The 25070-nt window shown below is 45.5% G+C and overlaps 2 protein-coding genes across 3 annotated transcripts in view; one reads left to right on the plus strand and one right to left on the minus strand.

Annotated features, from left to right (window-relative positions):
- The first annotated feature begins 53 nt into the window (after window positions 1-53).
- On the plus strand, window positions 54-24782 carry Mtpalpha (monolysocardiolipin acyltransferase Mtpalpha). Its single transcript, XM_075873829.1, has 17 exons — window positions 54-206; window positions 602-643; window positions 742-812; window positions 880-1013; window positions 7697-7835; window positions 9834-9953; window positions 10102-10204; window positions 10673-10795; window positions 10892-11010; window positions 14081-14247; window positions 15017-15187; window positions 16178-16400; window positions 17278-17487; window positions 19623-19818; window positions 21939-22050; window positions 22141-22231; window positions 24313-24782. The coding sequence occupies exons 1-17, from the start codon at window positions 149-151 to the stop codon at window positions 24526-24528; spliced, it is 2295 nt and encodes a 764-aa protein (XP_075729944.1). The 5' UTR covers window positions 54-148; the 3' UTR covers window positions 24529-24782.
- The window catches only part of LOC119164775 (putative ATP-dependent RNA helicase DHX34), a 38575-nt gene continuing 33228 nt past the window's right edge, over window positions 19724-25070 (minus strand). For both annotated transcript variants that reach the window (XM_075873828.1, XM_075873827.1), the window contains one exon: window positions 19724-19861. In XM_075873828.1, coding sequence (XP_075729943.1) covers window positions 19854-19861 — 8 coding nt within the window. In that variant the 3' untranslated portion in view covers window positions 19724-19853. The remainder of the gene's footprint in view (window positions 19862-25070) is intronic.

Raw genomic sequence — 25070 nt, forward strand, 5'->3', positions numbered from 1 at the left:
AAACGTTAACACAATAAAACAGTTACAGAGACTTTTTAAGTAAAGGCAACGCGTCATGTAAATAAGCAACGCATCTGGTTTTACCATCACCCAGCCGGCTGGCAATCGTTTAGCAGTCAACGAGGAGGCGAAGTACAGAAACATAAGTATGGCTTGTAGGGCGTTGGGACTTTTACGGAATTATCCTCATCTGGTTTCCTCGATTCGTAAGTGACTTATGAAACCTGACAACGCGTCGATTCGCTTTTCCGTAGCATTCAGAAGTGGAATTCGGTGCACCGTTGTTTGATATTATCGGGGTCACTCCAAATAACCCCTATCTTCATGGCTTGCCGGCGTGAACGGTCTTGGGATTGTCGCCCGTGCTTCCAGATCGCATCGCTGTATCATCGCCGATATCATTAGTACTATGAAACACGAGTAGCTGCGCGCAACCAAGCTAGCGGTAACGATTGCACATTACTTGGCTGAATGTCACATTACTTTCAAGTTGTTCCTTGTATCTATTCATTACCTTGGGACGGGCGCATGCCAGAGATCGCCCGGATGTGCAAAGACTCCGCGCATATGTTTCACTGAAACCAAACGTTTCCTATTTCAGGAGGAAGCTCAGTGCGGACCTTTTCGCTTTCAAGCATGCGTCGTAAGTTGAATCTTCAGTTTCCTGCCTACCTGTGCACTGCAGCCCCGCCTTTCTTCAAAAAATAACGCCCGAACTTTCCTGAATTCTTTTTCTTCCAGAATTGAAGCACCTAAAGTACGATGTCAAGGAAGGCGTCGCCGTTATTCGATTCGACTCGCCCAACTCGAGGGTTTGTCGATTTTTATCAGCTGTTGATGTTCGGTGCGTTGGTGACACCACTTTGTTTACTCGCGCAGGTGAATTCGCTGAACGCTGAAGTCATGGAAGATGTGAAGTTCATCCTAGACGACTTCACGAACAACGGTTCGGTATCTAGTGGTGTACTTATCTCCTCCAAGCCTGGCTGCTTCATCGCCGGCGCTGATATCTTGTAAGGCCGACGTCTTCTTTAATAAAAGCTTAAAATTTTTGATAACTGTAGTGAAGTGTCGGGGATGATCTATATAGGAACGTCAGTTAGATTTGTATGTGATGAACGATGGAGATTCTGTAGAGCAGTGCAAACGAATAGGATGCATTTGCCAAAGGTGCTGGGCAAAAGGCCTTCAAATTCAGTATACCTGTCAAAGTTATGTTAAATTGCATTTTACAAGCCAATATATCTAAAAGTGTTGTAGATGCTGCGGTAAATAACTGTCACACACTTCGGGTGAGGCCCCGCCGATCTAACATCGACGTGCGGCAGACTCGCAGGCTTCCACTTTACGCTTCGGCCTGCGACGCCTGAAAGGCCTCGAAGTGGCACATTTCAAATTTATTTGCGGGTTGGTCGACCCGTGCGGGGTTGCACGTGTGGTGATGTGTGGGCCTGACCGACGCACTCATAGAGCAGACACAGAGTTTGATTACACATAAACAAGCATTTAATTGGAACACTGGCAAAGGCAGGAGTTAAGAAAAATAACAGAGAGGAGTAACACTGATACGCAAAGGAAAGAACAGCTATATAACAAAATATGCTAAAAAAAACACTACAAAAGATACAGACTAAAGACAAATATGCGGAACATTAATAAAATAACAACAAGATGGAAATCAAAGGAGAGAGACACTAGAAATTAATTACAGAATTATCATGGTGGCGCTTTAGAATTTAAACGTGCGACGCAGCGCACACTACAAATATTTAAAAAAAAAGGCTGGTTAAAACAAGTTTACGGTTTAACAAAAAAGTCACAATAAAAAGTTCCATACGGACCAAACCAGCCCTTGGTGCACGTAGGGGAGTTGACGGGTGCCGCTGAAGGTCTCGCCGGCTTGGTAGACGACGAGGGTGCCCGGAATTGCAGCCGTCTCAATACGTTGCGCGGGTCACTCCGTGCTCGCCGCCTACGCGAGACTCGCGACACCGACGACCGCACTTGTTGCTGGCTGTACGTCAACTGCTCTTCCGATGCAGTTCAAACCGCCTCAGGGGCGTACACGTGCTCCCGTCTCATCTGGGAGTAATATTCTTTGTTTAGATCGCCGGTGCCCCTTCCGGTACCGGTGCAGGGAAGACGAGCCGGTGCCACGTTGGGTCGTTAGTCGCCGGATGTCGTCCCCCAACACAAAAGCGCCCTTCCTTGGTAGGTGGGGCCCGCGGATGCTCCGAAAATTGGAGTCGTTTGTGACATAGCCCCCCTCTTAAGAATATTACTGCGTAATATTCAGGAAAATCGCAAACGCACAATGTTCGGAAGCTTTCAGTGTTCCGGTCGTCCACCAACGCGTTTGTTTTTTTTCGCGCACCATTTCGCTGACGTGGACGACACCGCAGAGAACACCCGACACACCACACTTTCACGGTCACTATACGATGAAAGTCAGAACTCGCGCACAACGTCATGTCACCACACATGAAAAGACAATGACAAAAATACTGCACATTTCAGGAGTAAGACAGGTAAGCATTCCTTGATGCCACATATAAAAAAAAACTACACGCTTTAAGCGGCATTGAAAAGTCACTTATTGACACGCAGCTTTCAGAAAAGATGAATGAGTAATAAATCGCCATGATCATTTGTGCACAGTTCTTGGACATGCTCCACACTAAAGCGCTTCCTTTCAAAATAATAATAGAAAGAAAAGTCTTGAATAACATAGCGCCATGTTTGTGCACTCATGCGTACCGTGATTAACTTGAATTGTACGACCAAGCAGTACCGTAAAAAAAAAACCCAACTAATGAAATAACAATATCCCTAAAACAAGGCTTCCCTGACTGAACGGGTAATAGGTTGAAGCAACAGAACATCGTCTATAAACACACAGACGACAAAAGCAAACAAAAAGATTAACTAAGCTATTAGTCCCCCATTCATGGAATGCTCCAAAATCGAAAAACATAAATGAACATTGTTTCAACCAACAAGTCATTTGCCTTTGAGGTCACCTTTGAGTTCCTATGTACGTAACCTTTATCCGTGCTCGAGGTGGTCGCACTCTTGGGGGAGCCGTTCGAAACAACCCGGGCAGACAAAAGAGCGTATGGCCGCTACACGGACGCCTGTTTCCCGTTAGTCTGCACCCCGGAGGCATGCCTATATCGACGCCTCGTTCTACGAAAACGGGTCCCCGAGCCACGTCGTGTCGCTCGGCCGAAAGGCGCTGCTTCGCCATGCACCCCGCGCCTCGAGCAGGGCAGTGGAGCGAAGGAGGTCGGCTTTTCCGAGCTCCACGAACAAATGCCTGCCTCACCCCTCTATCTGTCGGACGGTTTGAAGCATAGTGACCCACTCGACTGGTGAATGCCACAAAACGCAAACGATGCTTTCGTTGCGTTGATTGCCGTTTGGCAATCCGCGATTTTCCCGGTTGCTTTGCAGCCTTCGTTTTCCTTCGGCTTGTGCGGAGTCTTTTTCTTTTTGCACGTTGCCCAGTGCTCACTTTCGAGAAGTCCGCTTGCAACATTTGCAGAGCGGAACTTGTCTCGCCTGTCTCATCGGCTGTAAAGTCTATACAGTCGGGATTTTCCGTTAATTTGTGGACACCCTGACTTGCGGGAAACTTGACCGACGGCTGAACAATGCAAGCGCCTTCCTCAGGGCTGCGCCGCTCGCACCTGGGAGAACTGCTTGCCCCAACATTGCCCAGCTCGCAGTGTGCGTCAGCACACGACTCTGTCCCGCTGTCTGTACAGGGGTCCTCACCTGCCGGACCGGAAGTACTGCGAACATCACAGTTAGCTGCTATGGCGACGCACATACAGGGTGGCTGTGCCAAGTCCATTACAGATGGCATTTCTGTAATACCAAGACTCTCCAGGCACAGCGCCTCGTCGCCATCACTGCGGCCTTCAGTGGCCTTTGTGGCCACAACAGGACTTTCAGCAGCTAACTCAGTAGGTTCACTCGCGAACCTGATGTCCGCCTCAACAGTACACAATTTCTGCCCGGCTCTCAGCGGTTTGGCACCTACGGGATCTTTGCCCTTTTCGTGCCTTGCATCCCAGGCCTCAAACATGCGCCGTCTACCTTCCATTTTCTCGCGCAGTAGCTGAACATGATCCTGGTAAGACTGCTTGTTCGGGACATGGTCGGTCACGCTACTGGGCGTTCTAGCGGCTAAGCTAAGACCCGACTGCGCCGCACACAGTCCCAAGCGCTCTTTTTCCTTTTGAATTCTAAGCCTTGAATTTTCTCGTTCCTGTTCCATCAAAAATTCCAGATGTTGCCTGTACCTAATGCGTTCGGCATCGCGCTCCTCTTTAAGTCTATTTCGTTCTTTTTCGACGAAATTATATAACTCCTTGCCTACAAAGCCAAAGGCTTTGCCCTGTTCAATTAGCTTCTCAAACTCCGTGTCGTCCATTGCTATACACAGTTGTCAACCAACAAAGCAATAACAGACCGGCTACACACTGAACGCTCAGAGTTACGTCAGTCTCCCAGACATCACCACGTGGTCGGCCAGTCCTGTCGCGCGGACGCCAGATAATGTCACACACTTCGGGTGAGGCCCCGCCGATCTAACATCGACGTGCGGCAGACTCGCAGGCTTCCACTTTACGCTTCGGCCTGCGACGCCTGAAAGGCCTCGAAGTGGCACATTTCAAATTTATTTGCGGGTTGGTCGACCCGTGCGGGGTTGCACGTGTGGTGATGTGTGGGCCTGACCGACGCACTCATAGAGCAGACACAGAGTTTGATTACACATAAACAAGCATTTAATTGGAACACTGGCAAAGGCAGGAGTTAAGAAAAATAACAGAGAGGAGTAACACTGATACGCAAAGGAAAGAACAGCTATATAACAAAATATGCTAAAAAAACACTACAAAAGATACAGACTAAAGACAAATATGCGGAACATTAATAAAATAACAACAAGATGGAAATCAAAGGAGAGAGACACTAGAAATTAATTACAGAATTATCATGGTGGCGCTTTAGAATTTAAACGTGCGACGCAGCGCACACTACAAATATTTAAAAAAAAAGGCTGGTTAAAACAAGTTTACGGTTTAACAAAAAAGTCACAATAAAAAGTTCCATACGGACCAAACCAGCCCTTGGTGCACGTAGGGGAGTTGACGGGTGCCGCTGAAGGTCTCGCCGGCTTGGTAGACGACGAGGGTGCCCGGAATTGCAGCCGTCTCAATACGTTGCGCGGGTCACTCCGTGCTCGCCGCCTACGCGAGACTCGCGACACCGACGACCGCACTTGTTGCTGGCTGTACGTCAACTGCTCTTCCGATGCAGTTCAAACCGCCTCAGGGGCGTACACGTGCTCCCGTCTCATCTGGGAGTAATATTCCTTGTTTAGATCGCCGGTGCCCCTTCCGGTACCGGTGCAGGGAAGACGAGCCGGCGCCACGTTGGGTCGTTAGTCGCCGGATGTCGTCCCCCAACACAAAAGCGCCCTTCCTTGGTAGGTGGGGCCCGCGGATGCTCCGAAAATTGGAGTCGTTTGTGACAATAACTAACTTGTTCGCAGATTTTCAAAAGTGGCATCTCGAGTGAAACTTATCTAGCACCCAATTCCCCTTGTGTGTATAAGGTTAACAATTTATTCAAGATAGCAAGTCATGCATATTTTCAAGCCCAATTTGCATATGTTCTAGAACACATGTGAACTGCACCACATTTAGCTTGCATGAAATGGCAGCTGGTCATGTGCATTATTGCAGCAAGATTTTTATGCTAAGCTGCATCACATTGCTAAGTGACTGTCAGCCATTTTTTCTGTTCCGAAAATACAAACATTACTTGTGTGCCGACGACAAGGTCTCCGTCAAGTACGTGTGGTGCCACCTGTTGCAGTGGCCGAGCAATACTACATGAGGGTGCCACGAGGAGTGGCACAGTGAAGCCCCTAAAACTTCACAAAGTAGCGACACTCTCCTCCTTTGCACTCTCTTTTCAAACGTGGCACCACTTGTTTTTGCTCCTGCATAGCAGACGCCCTTTCGTGACGAGAGCGCTTGCTCGGCAGGCAGCGCGCTAAAAGCATTCACTGTAGCTGTTTAACTCGACCTAAAATTTTCTTAACAAGTGTAACGTTGGCTTGGACAGCTCTGTTTAGTGCCATGTGCAACGCATACGTGTAATCACGCCTTGATTGAGTCACTCGGCGTCGCAGTGACCGGTTGTTAACTTTGTGCACACCACCTTTTAGTATGTATGTTTTTAAACCTAAAAAATGCGATTGTTAGTGAGAACGGCCGTTTTCCTAGGTCCATTGTTTACGCGTCTACGAATAAGTTTCACACTGTAAATAACATCACTGAAACGTTAGCGCCTAAAGGGACAGTGCGACTGCCTTTCCCTACACAGCGCATGGGTTTGAAATAACAAAAAATACTTTTGGTTATCATGAGTGCATCTAGTGAAACAAGTTATGCTATGGCGAATGATCAGATGTAGTTGATTGTAGCGGTGAGTTTTGCATTGTTTCAAAACACTGCATCGCAAAACGTCATCAACGGCAAAGCTATTTACATTTGAACCCTTACAAGTTCACACTAGTACATATGTGCAGTGGTGAGACGTTCTCGCAATGTATAGCAAACACTTTATTCAGTCCTGCCTGCAAAGATCACCCCAGCTTTGACATGCATGGCTGTATAGCGAAAGACTATGTATAAAGCCGAGAAAATAGATGTAAAATGAACTGGTGAGTTTTATCATTATTTTTTAATAGGATCCCATTTGCTATACCAGTGCTGCATTGCTTTCTTCTCATTTCTTTCGCTTCTTCCATCCAGGTGTGAACCAAATTTTAAATTGCAGTATTTTTTTTATTAAATCTTGCTTGTCAGTGCAGCTCATCCCATTGCATGCACAGCTGTTTCTCAGCACTCTTCTCGTTATAACTGTCAATTTGTGCTCGAGAGGCCAGAAATAGAGGAGGTTTCATTGCAGGTGCTAAAAAGCACAAGCTTACCTGTTGTGTGTGTCGCTCGCTAGAGTCGTGCGCGCCTGGAGTTTCAGTATGTCAGAAAAGGTTTTTGCATAACAGAAGCTAATGCAAGATACGACAGGACGCAAATACTTTGATGGGAGGCTAAAGAGAAAAACAATTTTTCTCGTATTAGTAAATTACTCCTTTTACAATACCAAAGACTTCTACTTTTCCGGTAAAAGATGCTTGGTAAGCGAGAACATGCACAAAATAAAAAGTGCAGGTGGCAGTTCCTGCAGCAGTTACTGTGATGTCATGATGTCAAAGTTCCTGCAGCAGTCGTTGAGACATCAAAGTTTGATCAGCAGTCGCTGTGATGTTATAGATTTTGGCAGCATTTACTAGGGCTTACGTAGTTCCAAATTGGTAAAAAGTTAGTACATAGTTTCGTTGAGTCAGTGTGACCAAAATACGAAAACACTTTCACATTCATAACATCACCATCGAAGATTTCGGCAATAAACTTAAATGTGAAACATTTGATGGTGACTTTCTCATTTGTCAATAAACTTATGGTGATGAAATTAATGGAACTAAGGTTCTAAGTGAGTAACCTATCCACCTAAGCTAATTTATTGTCTCACTTTACTGCTCCTTTAAGTAAGCATGCATTCGTTCATAAGCAAGGTGGACAGCTAAGTAAGTAGTGCTAATCCTGCCCAACAGGATGCTGGACAAATGCAAGACTGCAGCAGAAGGTGCTCGTCTCTCTCGTGAGGCCCAGGAATTGGTCCAGAGGCTAGAGGACAGCCCCAAGCCCATCGTGGCAGCTATCATGGGTTCATGCCTTGGAGGCGGCCTGGAGGTGAATCAGTTGGATCTTGTCTGTGATAGCCCAGTAATGAACAGCATAAAAGGGAACACTGAGGTTGCCTTCAAAAGGCTATTCTGCCTAAACTTGGTTGCGAAGCGCTCAAGTGTTCGTACAATAAATGTCCCAATGGAAATGTACACCTTGCAATTCAGTACGCCAGGTTCCCATTCGTGCTTCATGACTGATTGTTGCTGATGCAGGAGCTCTGGCCTTAAATTGGCCATTGTGGCTAAATGCAGTTTCCAAGCGCTGATTTATTTATTTATTACCTTCAGGGCTTACAAGAAGCGTTACAGAGGGGAGGGGCTACACCAATAGTGGATTATAAGGCACTTAAAAAACGGGGAACTCAAGGAAATAAACCAGCAGAAAAAAGGCATGAGCCAAGGCACGCATGTTACGGTACAATAATAAGTATAAGGTGAATGTGATCAAAAACTGAAAAACGCACTGCTAACAACAATACCAAGTATAAGGTGAAAACAACTGGAAACCACACTGCTAAGAAGCAATATGAATAAACAATAAAAATATAAAGTGAACATAGGCAAGAACTCAAAAGTAGATCGCAGTGGAAAAATTCAGAGTTGACTTTAGCACATGCACTTTCATATCACCAGCATAAAGGAAAAAAAAATAAGCAGGTAAGGTGTAGGGGTGTAGGTTCTAGGTAAGGTTTGTAAGTGCTCCAAGAAAAAGATGAGTGTCTGTGATAGTCACCATTGAGGCAGGCAGGTGATTCCAATCAGAGCACGTCTTCGGAAGAAATGAGTTACTGTATGTTGTGGTATGCTGAAATGGAATGCAAACTTTATGATGGTGGTCAACACGAGCAGAAGTATAGAAAGGGGATGCGATGAAACGGGATCGAAGCAGATGATTGTGATAATATATCTTATGAAAGAGGCATAGTCGAGAAAGCTTTCTGCGAGAGGCAAGAGAGGGAATGTTAAGTGTGGCCTTCATGTTAGTAATGCTTGCTGTGTGGCGGTAGTCGGAAAGAATGAAGCGAACTGAGCGGTTTTGAACTCTTTCTAAACTATATGACCGTAACCCTAAGTGTCCAGTCGAAAGGTACATTTTACAAATAAAAATGTCTGACTTTTATCTGCATATCACAAATGATCTTTACTGAAATACAAACTTGGTGTTCCCTTTCATATTGTTCATGAGTGTACCTGCTGTGATGGCTTAGCGGCTAAAGTGCTTTGCTGCTAAGCACTAAGGCCCGGGTTGAGTTCTCAGTCATGGTGGCCGCATTTTTCTTTCGGCAAAAAGCCAGAACAGCCATGTGTGTAGATTTGGGTGTATTTTTAAGAACCCCCAGATAGTGAGATCTAATATAAACTTCTCCCTCCTTACAGCATATGTCATGATCTGATACTTGTTGTAGCATGTAAAAGCCCAGAACTTGATTTTAGCTGCTACTATATCTGGTTGCACTAAGCATGAGAGTGTTCCTGCTAGATTGGACATTTCTTCGTAGTGAAGCCCATTGCAGCTCTTCATAGGAGCAATATATCTTGATTGTAGGTTAGTAAGAAAAACTGGCTGTAGGTTGTAGAGTAAAGAAAAAGTTTGTTGCAATTGGTTTGAACTTGTGGCTGTAGCCCAAGGCCCAGATGCATTGAAGCTATGACGGCACAGATTTATACATACATATCCCCCCCATCCCAAAATATTTTAAAATACCTGTTTCTATAAAAAAAACAAACAAGACTAGTATTATAGACAAGTTCACAACTTCTTTCAGTGGAATGTCTATTTTTGAGTTGGGACTGAAAGACTGTAAATATGTAGTTACGTGTGCGTCTGCCATGTTTGTGTCGGCTTTTGCTGTGAGGCTGCTGATGGATTCTGTATGTGAAATCTTATAGAGGCATTTTATGTAGTTTTTTTATAGATGCGCAGCATTTGTGCAGTATGACTGCATTGTTTTTTCTAGCGTGTCTTAAATAGTTCTCTCTCGACTTACACAAAACATTTCAGGTTGCGATGGCCTGCCAGTACCGGATAGCAGTCAAGGACCGCAAAACGGTCCTCGGTCTTCCCGAGGTCATGCTCGGAATTTTGCCCGGCGCTGGTGGCACTCAGCGTCTCCCAAAACTTGTAAGTCCACCAGATGTCGCTGTTAAAAGGGGTGAAGTTACACAGGACTTTATTCTGTGCAAAGTTGTTGTTGGCGCACCGTTAAGATTCCCTGGCGTCTTTTGTTGCAACCATTTTGAGATTACTTCATGCTCGACTGCTTTCATAGGTCCAGCTTCCAACGGCATTGGATATGATGCTTACTGGCCGAAACGTACGCGCAGATCGGGCCAAGAAGATTGGGCTCGTCGATCAAACAGTGGAGCCCTTGGGTAATGACATTTTCATACTGTTCGACTGGTGGTCGATTCTGAATGGCCCCTTCATCAATACGATAGATTCAATATAACTTCATTTATGCAATTGGGCTGCTGCTTGGTGCTCTTTTGTATTATTGCAAAGTCCTATTGAGTTAATGATGATGAGTCCCGAGGCCATAAGCACATAAATACCAGTGAGATCTGTTGTCAAAAGTAATAAATAAAGATAACTGATTTCAGATGTGAGACTTGGCTTCTAGCTTTTAAAATTATGCCATTTAGCGAAAATACTAGCTTTTTACGAGCTGGTGAAAATAAATCTTACCAAATTCAAGAGGTTGCCCAAGTGATTCTTGGAACCGCATGCCAGACATCACTCGATTTTTTCACTAACTGGAGACATCAAATGCTTTCCTGGCCATCAATTTTTCAGTGGCACACAAGTTTCTAAACATAAAAATTTTATCACATCTTTTTCAGGTCCTGGAATAAAACCGATAGAGGAACGAATGATCGAATACCTCGAAGAAGTTGCGATTCAAGCGGCCCGAGGCCTCGCTGATGGGTCACTGAAGCCAAACCGAACACGTCCCTTGACGGAACGTAAGTTTATTGATGCTATGTTGCACTTTTAATGTTTTTTTGTAAGAGTTCTGTCACATCTGACACTACCTCTTGTTTGTGATGCTAATTTAACAGGTTTAATGAACAAAGCCCTCCAGTATGAACTGGTACGGAACATGGTGTTTGACAAGGCAAAGAATCAAGTGATGAAGATGACACAGGGACTGTACCCAGCGCCCCTAAAAATTCTTGAGGTACTTTTCGTCTTATTATTTTCTACCCTGCAACTTGTACAGCTGTAGTGCGGACATTCAAGACCACACAAATTTTCATGCTTACATGGCTTGTGCGTATACGGTAAAACCTCATTAATACGTTTAAAACATTTCTTTGCACACTTCACGCTTTGAATCTCAACTCTGGTTTAGTTTTCTTAAAGTCGTGTGTGTTAACATCTTTAACCCCCAATGCAGAGATGTTACTTGACTCATTCTTGACTCAAGACAGTCTTGCCGGTCACCATAAATCGTTCTCAAACTTGCGGACGACTTGAAGGCGACTTGGCTCGGTCGAAGTCAGGACAAGTTTCAAGTCAGCTGCGGGGCTAGCTTGAAAGCGACTTCACACGTTATTCCAACATGGCCACCTCTCGAATGGACGTCGCGCGGAGGGTAGCCGCTTTTGAGTTTGCTTACCTCACCATAAGCGTAGCATTTTCTGAGGCGCACTGCCTGCCAAAGATTCCTGGACCAGCTTTACGTGACCGAGTAAATCCGATGGAGTTGTACGACGAGGAAGAATTCCATGCTCGATACAGATTCACGAAGAAGCCATGCGGCAGCTGCTGGGTATGTTGCCACTCCGTGAAAGTGGGGACAACCGAAGACACTCTGTGCCTCCAGTGTTACAGCTACTGATTGGATTGGATAAACTTTTATTTTTTTTATTGGATAAACATTTATTTTACAGCTACTGATGGCTCTCGGGTTTTACGGCGCTGGCACATTCCAAACAGTCACCGGAAATCTCGTCTGCATTCCGTAGTCGACAGTTTGCTGTGCAGTAGGAAAAGTTACGCTACTCGTCGCAAAGCACCTGTACGCAATGCTGGTGCGCTTTCCGCAGCCGGCAGCACTTTCTATAGTTATGTGGGACTTTTATGAAGTGGCTGAGTTCCCTGGTGTTACAGGTTGTGTAGACTACATACACGTGCGTATTAATTGCTTCGGTAGTGACGACGCTGAAGTGTTTCGTAACTGCGAAGGCTATTTCTGTTTTTTTTTTCTAAAACACGACGACATTTTCCGTCTCTTTCGGTACAAAATTGACTCGGCGCTGTGTCTGTGTGCCTCGTCTATCCTTTCGTCCCGTCTAGGGCGCTGTCTCTCGCTCAGAAAGGCATCGTTTGCAGCACAACGCTACGTAAAATTCCCCACACATAAAGAAGAGGTGCCCCTATCAGGGGTTTTTTGATCCCCTTCTCCATCATGCAACGAGACATTGCTGCACCCCGCGAGACAAAATTCTGCTGAGGGCAATGCCCTGACCCCCACTTTTTCTCTTGTTTACCAAGCTCAACAAAAGGATACGAATCACATTTGTTCTCAGAACTTGTTTTTTTTTTTTTTTCATATATAACTGCGTTCAGCTCACTACAAGCATGTCCACAGGCGAACAGAAAGGCAAATACCATGAAAATCGCGTTACCTTGTGAGCCAGGTCAGCACAAATACACGCCATAGCATTCGATTGGAAAAAAAAAAAAACAACAAAAGAACCCAACGCGATGCTTGTTTCGCCTCCAAACAAGCAACCGTGGAGAAACGCGCTGCGTTTGGATGGCCACTAAAACCAGCGGGCAATGGAAGCTTTACAGAAGCAACATTGCGCATCGCTGTGGCGGCAGGCACCACGTGCCGCTCGTTAGCCGTAAAATGGCAAAAATATGCTTGTGGCCCTTCGTTTTTGTAGTTATTTTAAAACGTATGGTCTTTTTTTGCTGTAACACATGCCCTACGCGAACAACTTCATTATTACCCTCGTTAGCAGGCGAGCAGCGTGTTTCTGCTTTGAAGCTCGTTCTTGACTTGACCAAGCAAGACAGCCTGAGCAGCTATGAAACGCGAAGGCTGACTTGGGTGTTTTGAAGTCCGCTGCTTGCTTCACGCCGACTTGCTCAAGTCAAGTCGAAGTCGCGAGCCAAGTAACATCTCTGCATTCGGGGGTAAGTCCTCTTCATGCCTTTAGGTCCCGGCTGTTTATGTTAGAATTTTGTGGCAGCGCCTAAGATGAGTGTGATGTTTTGCTGCATGACACCTACCATATTGTGCCATTCTTTACAGGAAACGAGCAAAGCTGTCTGTTACGACTCAATGGCACTTGCCAAGCTGACTAACCTGTGCTTGGCAACCTACATGTCTGCTATGTAATCTTTCTATAGGGAACAGACGCCAGCATACCATCCGCCTTTCACCTCTCCCAAACTGTTCTGTTGTCCACTTGGTGTTGCTGGCCCCCTCGGTGTTGCTGCCCCCCTTCACCTCTTTTTTTTTAACAGTTGTGTGCACTAAATTGCATGCGCTCTTTTCATGCAGTGCCTTATTAGGCCCCTACACCAGTTCTGTTTTGTTGGCTTGAAGAAAGAACATAGGTAGTCTTCTTCATTGAAAAAGAGAGACAGGAATAGTGATACAAGCAGTGACAAAATATTGGAACTGAACTTATGTCTGTTAAGTAGCATTACTGAGATGAAAGCCTGTTAGCCTTAAGCTGTCCGAATGTTAATTTGAAGGGCCTGCTATCGTCAAACTTGAACATAAGGAGTGAGTGCATGATACTTGCAGTTCTGGAGTTGTGAGGCTGCTGGGTCATGGTGAGCTCCACAGGTTGGCCCGCAGCAGCTGCTGACACTTTCTTTGCCGGCTTTTGTGGAGGGTTGCTGCAGACTGGCGTACTGTACAGTCCTGAATTGAGTAGTCGGTGCTTGGCAGTTACGGCCTTCGTGATGGCCTCAAACTTGTTAACCGAGTTTGCTGTGACTATAGTTGTGTGCTATATTCGGTAGTTCAGAATGGAGGAGAAGCTCGATCAGGACGAATGAAGCACGCCAGCTTTGCGAATTAGGAAATATTCCTGATCTTGTTTTCGGCTACATTGTCGTGCGAGCTAGTGTGGGCAAAATCGGCGGCCGTCTGGCACACAAAACCAGTCTCGAGTGCGTGCACGTAGATGCAGGCTTTTTAGTATCCCCATTTGAGATGGAAACGTTGCCGCCTACTAAAGTGGTATCCAACTGTAGATGGAATTGCATCTTCTGTTGCACAGGTTGTCAAGACTGGCGTCGTGAAGGGCCCCAAGTTTGGCTACGAAGCTGAGCATTCGGGCTTTGGCGAACTCTGTGTCACTCCGCAGAGCAAAGGGCTTATGGGGCTGTACTTCGGCCAGGTGACCTGCAAGAAAAACCGCTTTGGACAGCCACAGAACGAAGTGAAGTGAGTGCACTGTTGCTGCTCCACCACTCTTTGAGCTAACCCAGCTTCAAAGCTTCTGTTTGTCAAAAGATGTGTGCTTGTGAGCGTGGTGTACATCCACACTTAATTTTCATGTGTCAGCCCTCTTCTTTCTGTGCTGTATAAGTTGTTTAGGACTCTCCAAAGTCTTGTCTATGAATTTAACACTGTTCTGATCTTTTCAGCTTTTGTGTGGTGTTTCTCCATACACGAATTAGCATACCATAAAAATACAAGTGTACTAGTGCTGTATTAGATCTCTTAACAGACTGGGACTGGTTTTCCATGATGGTTAGACATTGAATAATCATTCTTTTAATTGCTGCATTAACTGTGACTGTGCAAAGCTGACACAGAAATGAATTGGTGCCTTCATGTGTTTGAGGCAAGGTGAATGTGACCTTTTTTCTACTTTTCCTTATTCCTTCATGTAGGAAAGTTTACGAGCCAAAATCGCAAGTATTGTTTACAATTTCCTATGTTCTCCGTTTGGGTAGTCTTTCATTCACAGTTGTTTGCCCCCTGAAGATACAGTAAACTCTTATATATCGAACCTACATATAACAAAGTATTGTCTGTATCAAAGAGTTGTCAAATCTCCTTGAATATACTTTGATACATAAAATATTTAATGAATCACATTACTTATAAGGTTTTGTGATCTTCAAGATTTGATATATCCGTGCTTGATTGTGGTCGACAAAAAGATGTCTCTTGAAGATGCTTGACTCTGCGTTGCCTCATTGTGCAGGAGGGTGGGCATCCTTGGAGCTGGCCTCATGGGTGCCGGAATCGCGCAAGTCTCGGTGGACAAAGGCTGGAGCGTGGTGCTCAAGGACACCGCCGAGAAGGGGCTGACCCGAGGCGAGCAGCAAGTTCGCAAGGGCCTGGACGAAGGCGTCAAGAAGAAGCGCTTTTCCGCGTAAGCCTTTGGCGTGTGGCCGGATCTTGACTCTGTGACCTAGATAAAGAGGAAAGACCTCACCAACATTAAGTTCATGTTGTTGCTGTCAAAGCCTAGCCAACTATGCACTGCGTCGCAAAACTTGATTTTGCCCACCAGTCAACACCGAGAACCAGTGGAAGCATGTATTTTTGTCATCTGCTAGAGATTTCCCCTGCATAACATCAAATCTACAGAAGCTTCAAGGAAATATCACCTGCGCTCAGTGGGAGAGTGATTTACACCCTTCTAACAGCGAGCTCTAGTTCTACTTATTTCATAATACTGACGACATATAAGAATGGGTGACAATTGAGCTAGTTGGCAATTCGTTGTACAGGAGGTAAGGTGCGCAGATACAGGCGCATGAAACGAGACAAGGGCAACACAAACTTTGGCATTGTCGGTTTCTTTTTTGCTGCGTCTGCATGTCTTACTATCTTCCACAATGAGCCGTAACCTTCGCTGCGATGCATGGTGCTCAAGTCTTCATTTAAGGTACCGAGTTGAAGTGACTGGACATTTTACACGTTTTGTGTAAACCATCAGCAGCGTTAGCATAGTTCATTTAGTAGAGTGCTATTTCCACAAAAAATAGGGAGTGCTGCACATTTGCAGAGCCCCGCCGTGGTGGTCTAGTGGCTAAGGTACTCGGCTGCTGACCCACAGGTCGCGGGTTTGAATCCCGGCTGCGGCTGCTGCATTTCCAATGGAGGCAGAAATGTTGTAGGCCCGTGTGCTCAGATTTGGGTGCACGTTAAAGAACCCCAGGTGGTAAAAATTTCCGGAGTCCTCCACTACGGCGTCTCTCATAATCTTATGGTGGTTTTGGGACGTTAAACCCCACATATCAATCAATCAAATCAATCATGCACATTTTCAGAATTCTTGCTGAGAATAGTATACTTGTGTACGTTTAGTCTGTCGCCTAGATATTAAGCCATTCTCCTTTTTCCCTGCGCTTTTTAGCTACGAGCGGGATCTGTACATGTCGGCGCTCGAGCCCACGCTCAAGTACGACCACTTCAAGTCGACAGACATTGTCATCGAAGCTGTGTTCGAAGATCTCAGCGTCAAGCATGCCGTGCTGAAGGAGGTGGAGCAAGTCATTCCAGCGCACTGCGTCTTTGCGTCCAACACCTCCGCACTGCCCATCTCCAAGATTGCACAGGCTAGCAAGAGGCCCGAAAAGGCAAGAAGTTCTGCTTGAGCCTTGATGGCATTGTCTGCCTGTGTACCATTACTTCTTGTGTCCCACCTTTTGTTGGGTGGACTAGTGAAAAGAAAGGCGTATCAACAAGACTCCTGTAAAGTGGAAATTGAAGGGACCACCAGGAAAATGTGTTCCGTTTAACAGGAGTTCAGTGTACTGAGAGCAGAATCAAAGTTGTGCAGAATCAAAGTACGAAACTGAGCATAATAGAGGCACTTGCTCCATTTATGCAGCAGTTTCGTGTGAGAGATTTACGTTTAGTGAAGAGTCTGCTTTCTGCAGGAGAGCTTGAGTTTGGCCTAGTTTTTGCTTACTGTTCGACATCTTGACTGCACAAAAATGACGTGGACAAAGGAAGGTACGACGACGCACTGCTTGTGCCGTTGTACCTCCTTCTGTCCTCGTCCTTTCTTGTGCGGTCAGGATGTCAAACTAATCTGCTTACTGCATTTACTCACTTAGAGCCTCCACAAGAAATGCAGAAAGTTTGGATCTCAAGTTGGAGTGTGGGCTATGTACCAATTTGGGTGTTCAAGATGGCTTCCCGGCAATGCACGGAAGGTGGCAGTCACAGCTCCCGCTAAGACTAACGGGAAGTTGAGCACTGGTGAGCGACACTGGTGGCTGAAACCGAGCCAAAATGAAGTTATTGCAAATGTTTGTGGGCTAATTTCTGTCTAGGTGCTAAATTATTGCGAGTTTTCAATGTGTGGAAGGTATATGGGAATTTCTCTTTCCTCAGAGGTTGTAGTTGGTGGTGCAAATTATATGAAGGGGTACATTACGTGCGATCAATCTTGTTGCTCCCATCTTGCTGCACTGTTCTGCTCACCAGTTCACTCTGGATAACGTGTAGGTGGTGGGCATGCACTACTTCTCGCCCGTTGACAAGATGCAGCTGCTGGAAGTCATCACTCACGAGAAGACGTCGCAAGACACTGCTGCCACTGCCGTCGCCGTGGGGCTAAAACAGGGCAAAGTGGTCATCACGGTGAAGGATGCGCCTGGCTTTTACACCACGCGCATCTTGGCGGCAATGTTGGCCGAAGCCATCAGGCTTCTGCAGGTGAGGACACTGCGCTAACTATTTGCCGCATTTACTGGTACAAGATCCGCGACAGTATCGGGAACAGAATGCAGACAAGTGCAGGGATTATTGAACTCGCTTTACAAAGCAAAGCACTTGTTACATCCCTTTGTAAATCTCGTGCAAAATTATAGTACTCTGCTATGCCAATATCCAACTAGCACTCACCACCATATTCAGCAAGCTCAACGCTGCACTGCACTAGACTTCCGAAGATGGACCTCTTTTAGTTTGTATGAGGTCGTTTGTGTTGCAGGAAATGTTGATGCCGAGAAAGTTGCTCCGTTTTTACCGAGTACTGTACCAAAAAAGCGCAAGCAATGAAGGAGTAGCGAGCAGAGTAGTTTTTTAAAAATAGAGATTGCTCATGTGGAAGGAATATGCATTCTATATTCACGGTCACATGGCTTCGCAATGCAATGAAAAGAACTAATAGGATGAACTAATTGCTATGCAGTGAAGCACAATACCTCAAGTATTTTGCTACGGGTAAACAGGATTGTCATGTGCATTCAAGAATGTGAAGGGCCTCCCTATTTATAACACAAGTATTCCACAAGAACGCATGCATGAAAAGTGAGCAAATCTTTTGTGCCCTTGACGTGACAGAGCAATAAGGCTATAAATTTTATCACCTTGGATAACTTCAACAGACTGTTCAAGGTGTGCAGAGCAGAAGTAAGCTTCAGATAGGCATATTTTCTTACCTTAAGCTAACCTACATATAAAATTATATTGCAGTACGCTTTTGGAGTTGGATATGTCCCAGTTCAACTGCGTTTGTTTCCTCAGCAGCCCGAGATATTCTGGTAGCAAAAATGTCTAATGAATTGAACTGCCTTGCTATTGACAGACTGCGCTTCCCCGCTAACAGCACTGCCCAACAATGTTGTGGCACACCTTAAAGCGCGGCAGGGAGGCGTCACTTGCTACAAAATCGTTGTGCCCCACGATGGATACAAAGTTCCTTGCTTTCTGCTGCAAAAGTGCCCCCCTCAATGAAGTGCCGCTTGCTCTCACTTCCGAAACCCACTAGAAGACCACTTTATCTACTGCTTCAAAGGCAGGGGCTCGCAGCTTCTTTCTGTCACATTTGATGCCAGCAGCGACAGCATCTTTATCGCTAAAAATCGCCGACAACATGCTTAAAGCATTGCTGACATCTTCGGCTACATTTTTTTTTTCTTGATGCCAAACTCGACAACTTTTAACACAGCGGACTTTTGTTTGATTGTCACCACTGTTGTAGTCCATCTCCTGTGTAACGGCAGGAACTGATAGAGGAGGTGTTATTCTTTGTACACACGCAGCGAACAACAAGCAACAAAGCCACAGTCTACGTCTCTGCGCGCAGCGAACGGGAAGAAGAGCAGAAGCCCGGGCGGGTCAACGAGTTCTACTGGAAAGGGGAAGCTGGGTGTGAATTGCCTCGTGGGTGGGTAGACTTGTTTCCGAGGAAAGGGGAGACGCGTACCTTGTGCGTGTTGACAGGCAGCTCCTGCGGAGCACTAGGCGCGAGTTTTTTACATTGCCACATCCGTGTACGACGCAAACCGCCGCGCGCTGTGAGATATTGAATTGACATATACAGTACCGAAATTATCATTAAACGCTTGTTGTGGGAAAAAAATAGTTCGTTATATTCATTGCAACAAAATTTTAGCTTTGATAAAACGATAGGCGGGCATCTATGGTAATTTCAAGCGAAACTATGATTACTTCGTTATATCTATTAGTTTGTTGCATTTTGATGCATTCTTACGAGGTTCTACTGTAACACATCAACTGTTCACGGATTGTGCAGGACTGACACGAGATCTTTTGAGCACCCATTCGAGCAGAGCACTTTGTATTTCTCCGAGGTTCGATTGAGTTTTCATTTTCTTTTTGGTATCAGCTTGTGGTATGAATACGATGAATGTTGGATATAAACTCAGTGTATTGTAATTTATAGTTCTGTGCGACGTAATTACATGAAGACTACACAGCTTTGCCACTGCTGCCATGATGACAAAGATGACATTGATGTGGTGTAAACGTGTTGGTAGTCTCCCAGGACGTCTTCGTTTGGACACTGATGGTTTTTCATTCTTTTTTGCATGGGACTTGCGCAGGAGGGAGTCACGGTCAAGGAGCTGGACTCTGTGACCAAGAAGTTTGGCTTCCCCGTGGGTGCGGCCACCTTAGTCGACGAAGTGGGCATCGATGTGGCCGAGCACATTGCCGAGTTTCTGGGCAAGGAGTTTGGCAGCCGTTTCCAGGGCGGCAACCCGCAAATTCTCAAGGACATGGTCGCGGCAGGATTTCTGGGTGAGTCATTCTTTGGTAGAGTGCACGGTGATTTTTCATCCGTCTGGGAACAAAAAAAAGACGAACGGATCGAGGGTGTAAACTGCTTGCGGGCAAGTATACATTCGGTTACAACATAAGAAAACTACCGTATTTACTCGCATAATCGGCGCACTCGCATAATCGGCGCACTCCTAGTTTGCTCGCGGAAAATTCGATTTTTTTTTTAATTCCGCGCATAATAGGCGCACCCCTAACTTGGTCGTGATCAGAAACGATTCAACCACCCAGCGGTACAGTTGGAACGCGGTCCCCGTACCCTTAAGAAAAAAAGAAGACAAATCGACGAGCAAATAAAAAAAATTCAAAGTGCAACGACCTAACCAACGTGTTTGTCGAAATAAAACTTGAAAAAAAAAAAGGCGTCCATGAGCGAAAAAAAAAAAAAACGGCTGTTCCATCAATTACTGATACCCCCCAAATCGCCGCGCTTTTTGGAGGTCACGTGTACAACGCCGGGGGCTCGATCGCCATCACCACCATCAGAGAAAAACAAAGAAACGCCATTTTGCAAGCGGTGTGCGTATGTTGTGGTCGTGTATTGAACTTTGGTTCCACCATGGCGAAGTACGCGAGCTACACGGCTGGGTTTAAACTGAAGGCAGTGCAGTACGCGCTGGAGCACGGCAACCGGGGAGGCGATCTCCGACGAAGTCGTCAGGAAAAGCTTCAAGAAGACGGGTATCCCGAACGCACTGGATGCGAGTGAGGATGACATGTTGTGGGGTGCAGATGATTCGGACACCGAAAACAAATCCCCGCTCGGCGAGGATGAATGTGTGATCTCCGACTCTGACTCCGAATAGGGAAAAGGAGGAACAGCTACGACTTTTGTGTAAATTTTACGTGTGTGTGTGCAGTTGACGGCTCTCGCTTGTTCATTAAAAGGTACGTAGGTATGTTTGTTTTATGCTGAATTAATTGGTAAACGATAAAGTCGCCTTTTACTTGACAAGTGTGCAGATTTAAAGCGCGAGAGCCGAGTTGAAAAAATTTTCGAAAATTTTACCCCGCGTAATTGGCGCACCCCTAACTTCGAGCCGGATTTTCTGAAAAAAAGTGCGCCTATTATGTGAGTAAATACGGTATGTCAGCTTTGCCTATAGTCATCGCTGTTCATCTCGCAGAGAACTTGAAACGAATGCTCCATTTAACAGAGCTTGCTCATTCTTGTGAAGTCGAGCACTTCGAGTGTTTTTACCATGCAGACCCATGTTTCTGTCGCTATTTCCAGACTAGAACACTCGAAACATCCTAGTAAATTTCATCTGATATTCTTGCATAACAATTAACTGATAATATATGCATAAAATTTACATCAGCCGAGAAAAAAGTACTTACGGTTTGAGTGGAAATTGGCTTGCACAACTGCCTTTTTAAGGGTGAAGGGGCAGGTGTTTCTTGGTTCTGCGGGCAGAGCTGCCATTTTTTCTTAGTTTGTAACCAAGTGTAGTAAATGCAAATGGGGCATTTTCAAAGAGCCATAGAAAATGAACATTTGTTGAAAGCTGTGCTGAAGGCAGGCATACTAAAACGTAGTTTTCTGCAAACACTGACTTATGCTCTTCCAGCTTGAGAATGCTAAGCAGCTTGACACGAATTTGCCCACACTTCATTTTTATGGCTTCAAGTGGCTTCGGGACATGAGTATTAGTAATTTTTCACAAAATATTGCATTATAAATAGGCCCATTTGCATCGGCTATGTTTGTGTACAAGTCTGTGTTTAGAAAACTTAGTGATTACGAATTTCCAAGCATATTTACATCACTAGGACATTTGAAGCTTCTAAATGAAATGCAAAAAAAAAATTATGTAGACAAATGCATGCATACTACCATTATAATCATGGCAGTGGAACAGTTGCTTCTCTCTCATCAAATTTCATGGGAAACGTTATTCACAGCCGATTCCGCCAACACTAACGCTGGTACCAGTGCAATGTGATTTATGGTGCTTCATGTGAAAAAGGGATCCATGTGATTTCCTGAGACCTCTGTGAAAATCTGAAAAAGTGAACTAAGGATTTTTCGCACTGTCATTTAGATTGTAGGGTACCAACCGGTTTCTGACATCTTGCAGGGCGCAAGTCTGGCAAGGGCTGCTACATCTACAAGCCTGGCGTCAAGGACCGACCCATCAACGCGGAGGCGGAAAGCATGCTCAAGAAGTACGCCCTGCCAAAGAAGCTTGAGTAAGAACCCACGTGCACACATTGTTTTTCCGTTTTGCAAGCTCCTTGAGCTACAATCGCTTCACGAATTGTTCTACCCTTTCGTTGCAGTAACACGGTAGAAGAGCTCCAGTTTCGGCTGGCAAGTCGATTTATCAACGAAGCCGTTCTCTGCCTACAGGAGGGTGTTCTAGCCAACCCAGTGAGTTATAGGTTTCTTCATCGGCCGTGGTAAAAGCGTAAAGTCGTGGTGCAGTTACTCCACCATTTGGTCGAGATTTCAAACAATGTGCACACCTGCCTTAAACCGGCGAGTCTAAAATACATTCCGGTACAGCATGGTGCTAGATTAGTTTGGTGATCACTATGGTTAAATGACACAGAAAAAGACAACAAAGTCGCATGTTCCAAATGCACTTGGCACGTCCGATTGTGATGATCATTGAGAACTTTCAGCGAAAAATTGAGTGCAACTCTCGTGGATGAGGTCAGCACGTCCACATATTTGTTATGCTGACTACAGAACTAATTTGTCTGCTGCAAGATGTGCAAATTTCAATTACCAAAAACAATGAGCAAGTCCATGCATCTAGCTCCTTTTCATGTACAAAGTATGTTACAAAACTATATTATACTTCAGTACAACAATAAAATGAAAAATGATACAAATCATACGGAAAAGGGAACTTTTTAGTTCTTCGTCCAGTACCGAGTCTTCACTGTAGTTTTATTGTGTATTTAACGTGCCAATTCCACTGCATGTTGGAATAGATACTTTAGGAATGTTTTTCAAATATAATTCTGGAGGGCTTCGCCATGCAAAGATCTGGTGTGCAACATGTAATGTGCTTGAGCTTCCAGCTTATGCTGTAGGCACCTTGGCTTTCGTTAGGTAAAGCCTTCGATATTTCTACAGTAGTCTTACGGTAGAAGGTAGCAGGTGCGATTGCCAGCCTTGACTGATGGCACAACTAATCTATATACACTCAAACCTCGATGTAATGGACCCGGGATGTTAAGAAATATTAGTTGTAACGTTGTAAATGAAGAAATGGTCTTGCGTGTTAGGGATACACCTCTACAAAGAATTTTCGGATATAAAATACTTATTTTCATGTAACATGCAACTTTTTTTACAAGGTTTGAGTGTAACTCATTCCTGAAGCTACCGTATTTACTCGATTCTACCGCGCCCTCGATTGTAACGCGCACCCGATTTCCACCGCGAAAAAAAAAAAATAAACGTAAGACATCGATTGCAACGCGCACCCATTTTTTTTTCGCAGGCCCGCTCGATCACACCACTCGAAAAAACGATTCCTTTCGGGATTGTCTTCCATCTAAATATGAGGTACGGGCGAAGCTTGTGCCCATCTGACGTGTAACAGAGCATTGCCGTCACTGTAGTTTTACCGTGGACCGATGTCAGCACGCGAACTTGCTTTGCCCCCTTCTTCTCGACAGCTGTGGTGCCAGGCATGTCGAAGTAAAGAGGCGTCTGATCGGGATTCCAGATTTGCCCAAGCAGGTAGCCGTTGTTGCGCCGCAAGTTTAGGACGAACCTCTGAAAACTGTAAAGCTTTTCATCGTACTTCTCCGCAAAAGTTTTCGCATATGCATGTTTCCCTTCGAAGGGAAGAGCCTTTCCTCTTCATATAGTTAATTAGCCAGCACCTGCTCGCTTTAAACTGGCTCCGCATTAGACTTTTTTCTAAGACTAATTGCATAGCCCGCACTTGGAGCAGTTCTGTCGTCACGGGCCACTGTGCCGCTCGCTCCTCAAGCACATACTCGCGGAGCAGCTCTTTAATTTGCGGAAACCGACCCTGCTGTGGCTCACTGAAGCCTTTGCGTGAAGCTTTGCTGTCGACAATCTTCTGCTTTTGTTTCCGCCGCTCCCGCACGCACGTTTCGGGAACGACCGCGATGCGGCCCGACTTCCGTCTGTTTCTGCACACGCGATGACTTTTCTTTTAAAAGCGGCATCGTGGTGCACTTGAGTTTTTGGAGTCGTCGATGCTAATGCACTACTAGATGACGAACTCCTCAGCACACGTACGAAGTGCCGCACATGGTAAACACATAGGCAGAAATAGCCGACGCACCATGCCGACGCACGTAGGGGGCGGCCATTTTGGATTTGCGATGGCAATAGATTGACCGTAATTTTTTGTTCGTACTCGATTCTAACGCGCATTCGATTTATTAACTCGCTTAACCGGAAAAAAGGTGCGCGTTAGATTCGAGTAATTACGGTAATTTGTACTCCTGTCTGCGACGCAGGTTGAGGGAGACATTGGCGCCGTGTTCGGTCTCGGCTTCCCGCCGTTCCTGGGTGGTCCATTCCACTTCATCGACACGTACGGCGCGGACAGGCTCTGCCAGTGGATGGACAAGTTCACGCAAACGTTCGGACCTGAGTTCCAGCCCTGCCAACTTCTAAGGGACCATGCAAATGACACTGCCAAGAAGTTCCACGCCAGGAACAAGCGAAAATAGATAAAATGCCTTCCTTAATCACCACCGTCAGACGGTCACCGCCGCTATGTTACTAGCTTTCGATTGTGTACTAAGTGATTTGCGTAGAGGACTGCCACGTGGGATGTAAATATCGATTCTAGGGAAAGGAGAAGCATGCCTTTCTTCTAGAGTGTATTTTTTCTTGGAATTGCTGTTTCTTCTGTCATGTTGTGTCCTTTTATACGGGGCGCCCAGCCAATAAAAACACACACACACATCAACTGTTAACCAAAGCTTTGATCCCTGTTGTTTTACCACTGGGCTTTTAGATGGCAAGTGATGCAGTGATTGCTTAACGCCAGAGCTTGGGGATGACGACAAGCAAGTGACAACGTACTTCACTTACCTACACTAATAACTGAGCAAATGGCTGGTGATGACAAGAAAGCACTGGCACGACTTTTACTTCATTGAAAAAGAAACATTTTTCGTTTATTTGGCGTGCAGTGTTAACACTTCACACGCACCAGAGCCAGGAAACGGGTAAGAAATATAGGAGTGATTTTAAAGCTTTCATCACC

The sequence above is a fragment of the Rhipicephalus microplus genome, chromosome 9 (assembly GCF_043290135.1).
Source record: "Rhipicephalus microplus isolate Deutch F79 chromosome 9, USDA_Rmic, whole genome shotgun sequence".
Taxonomy (NCBI): domain Eukaryota; kingdom Metazoa; phylum Arthropoda; class Arachnida; order Ixodida; family Ixodidae; genus Rhipicephalus; species Rhipicephalus microplus.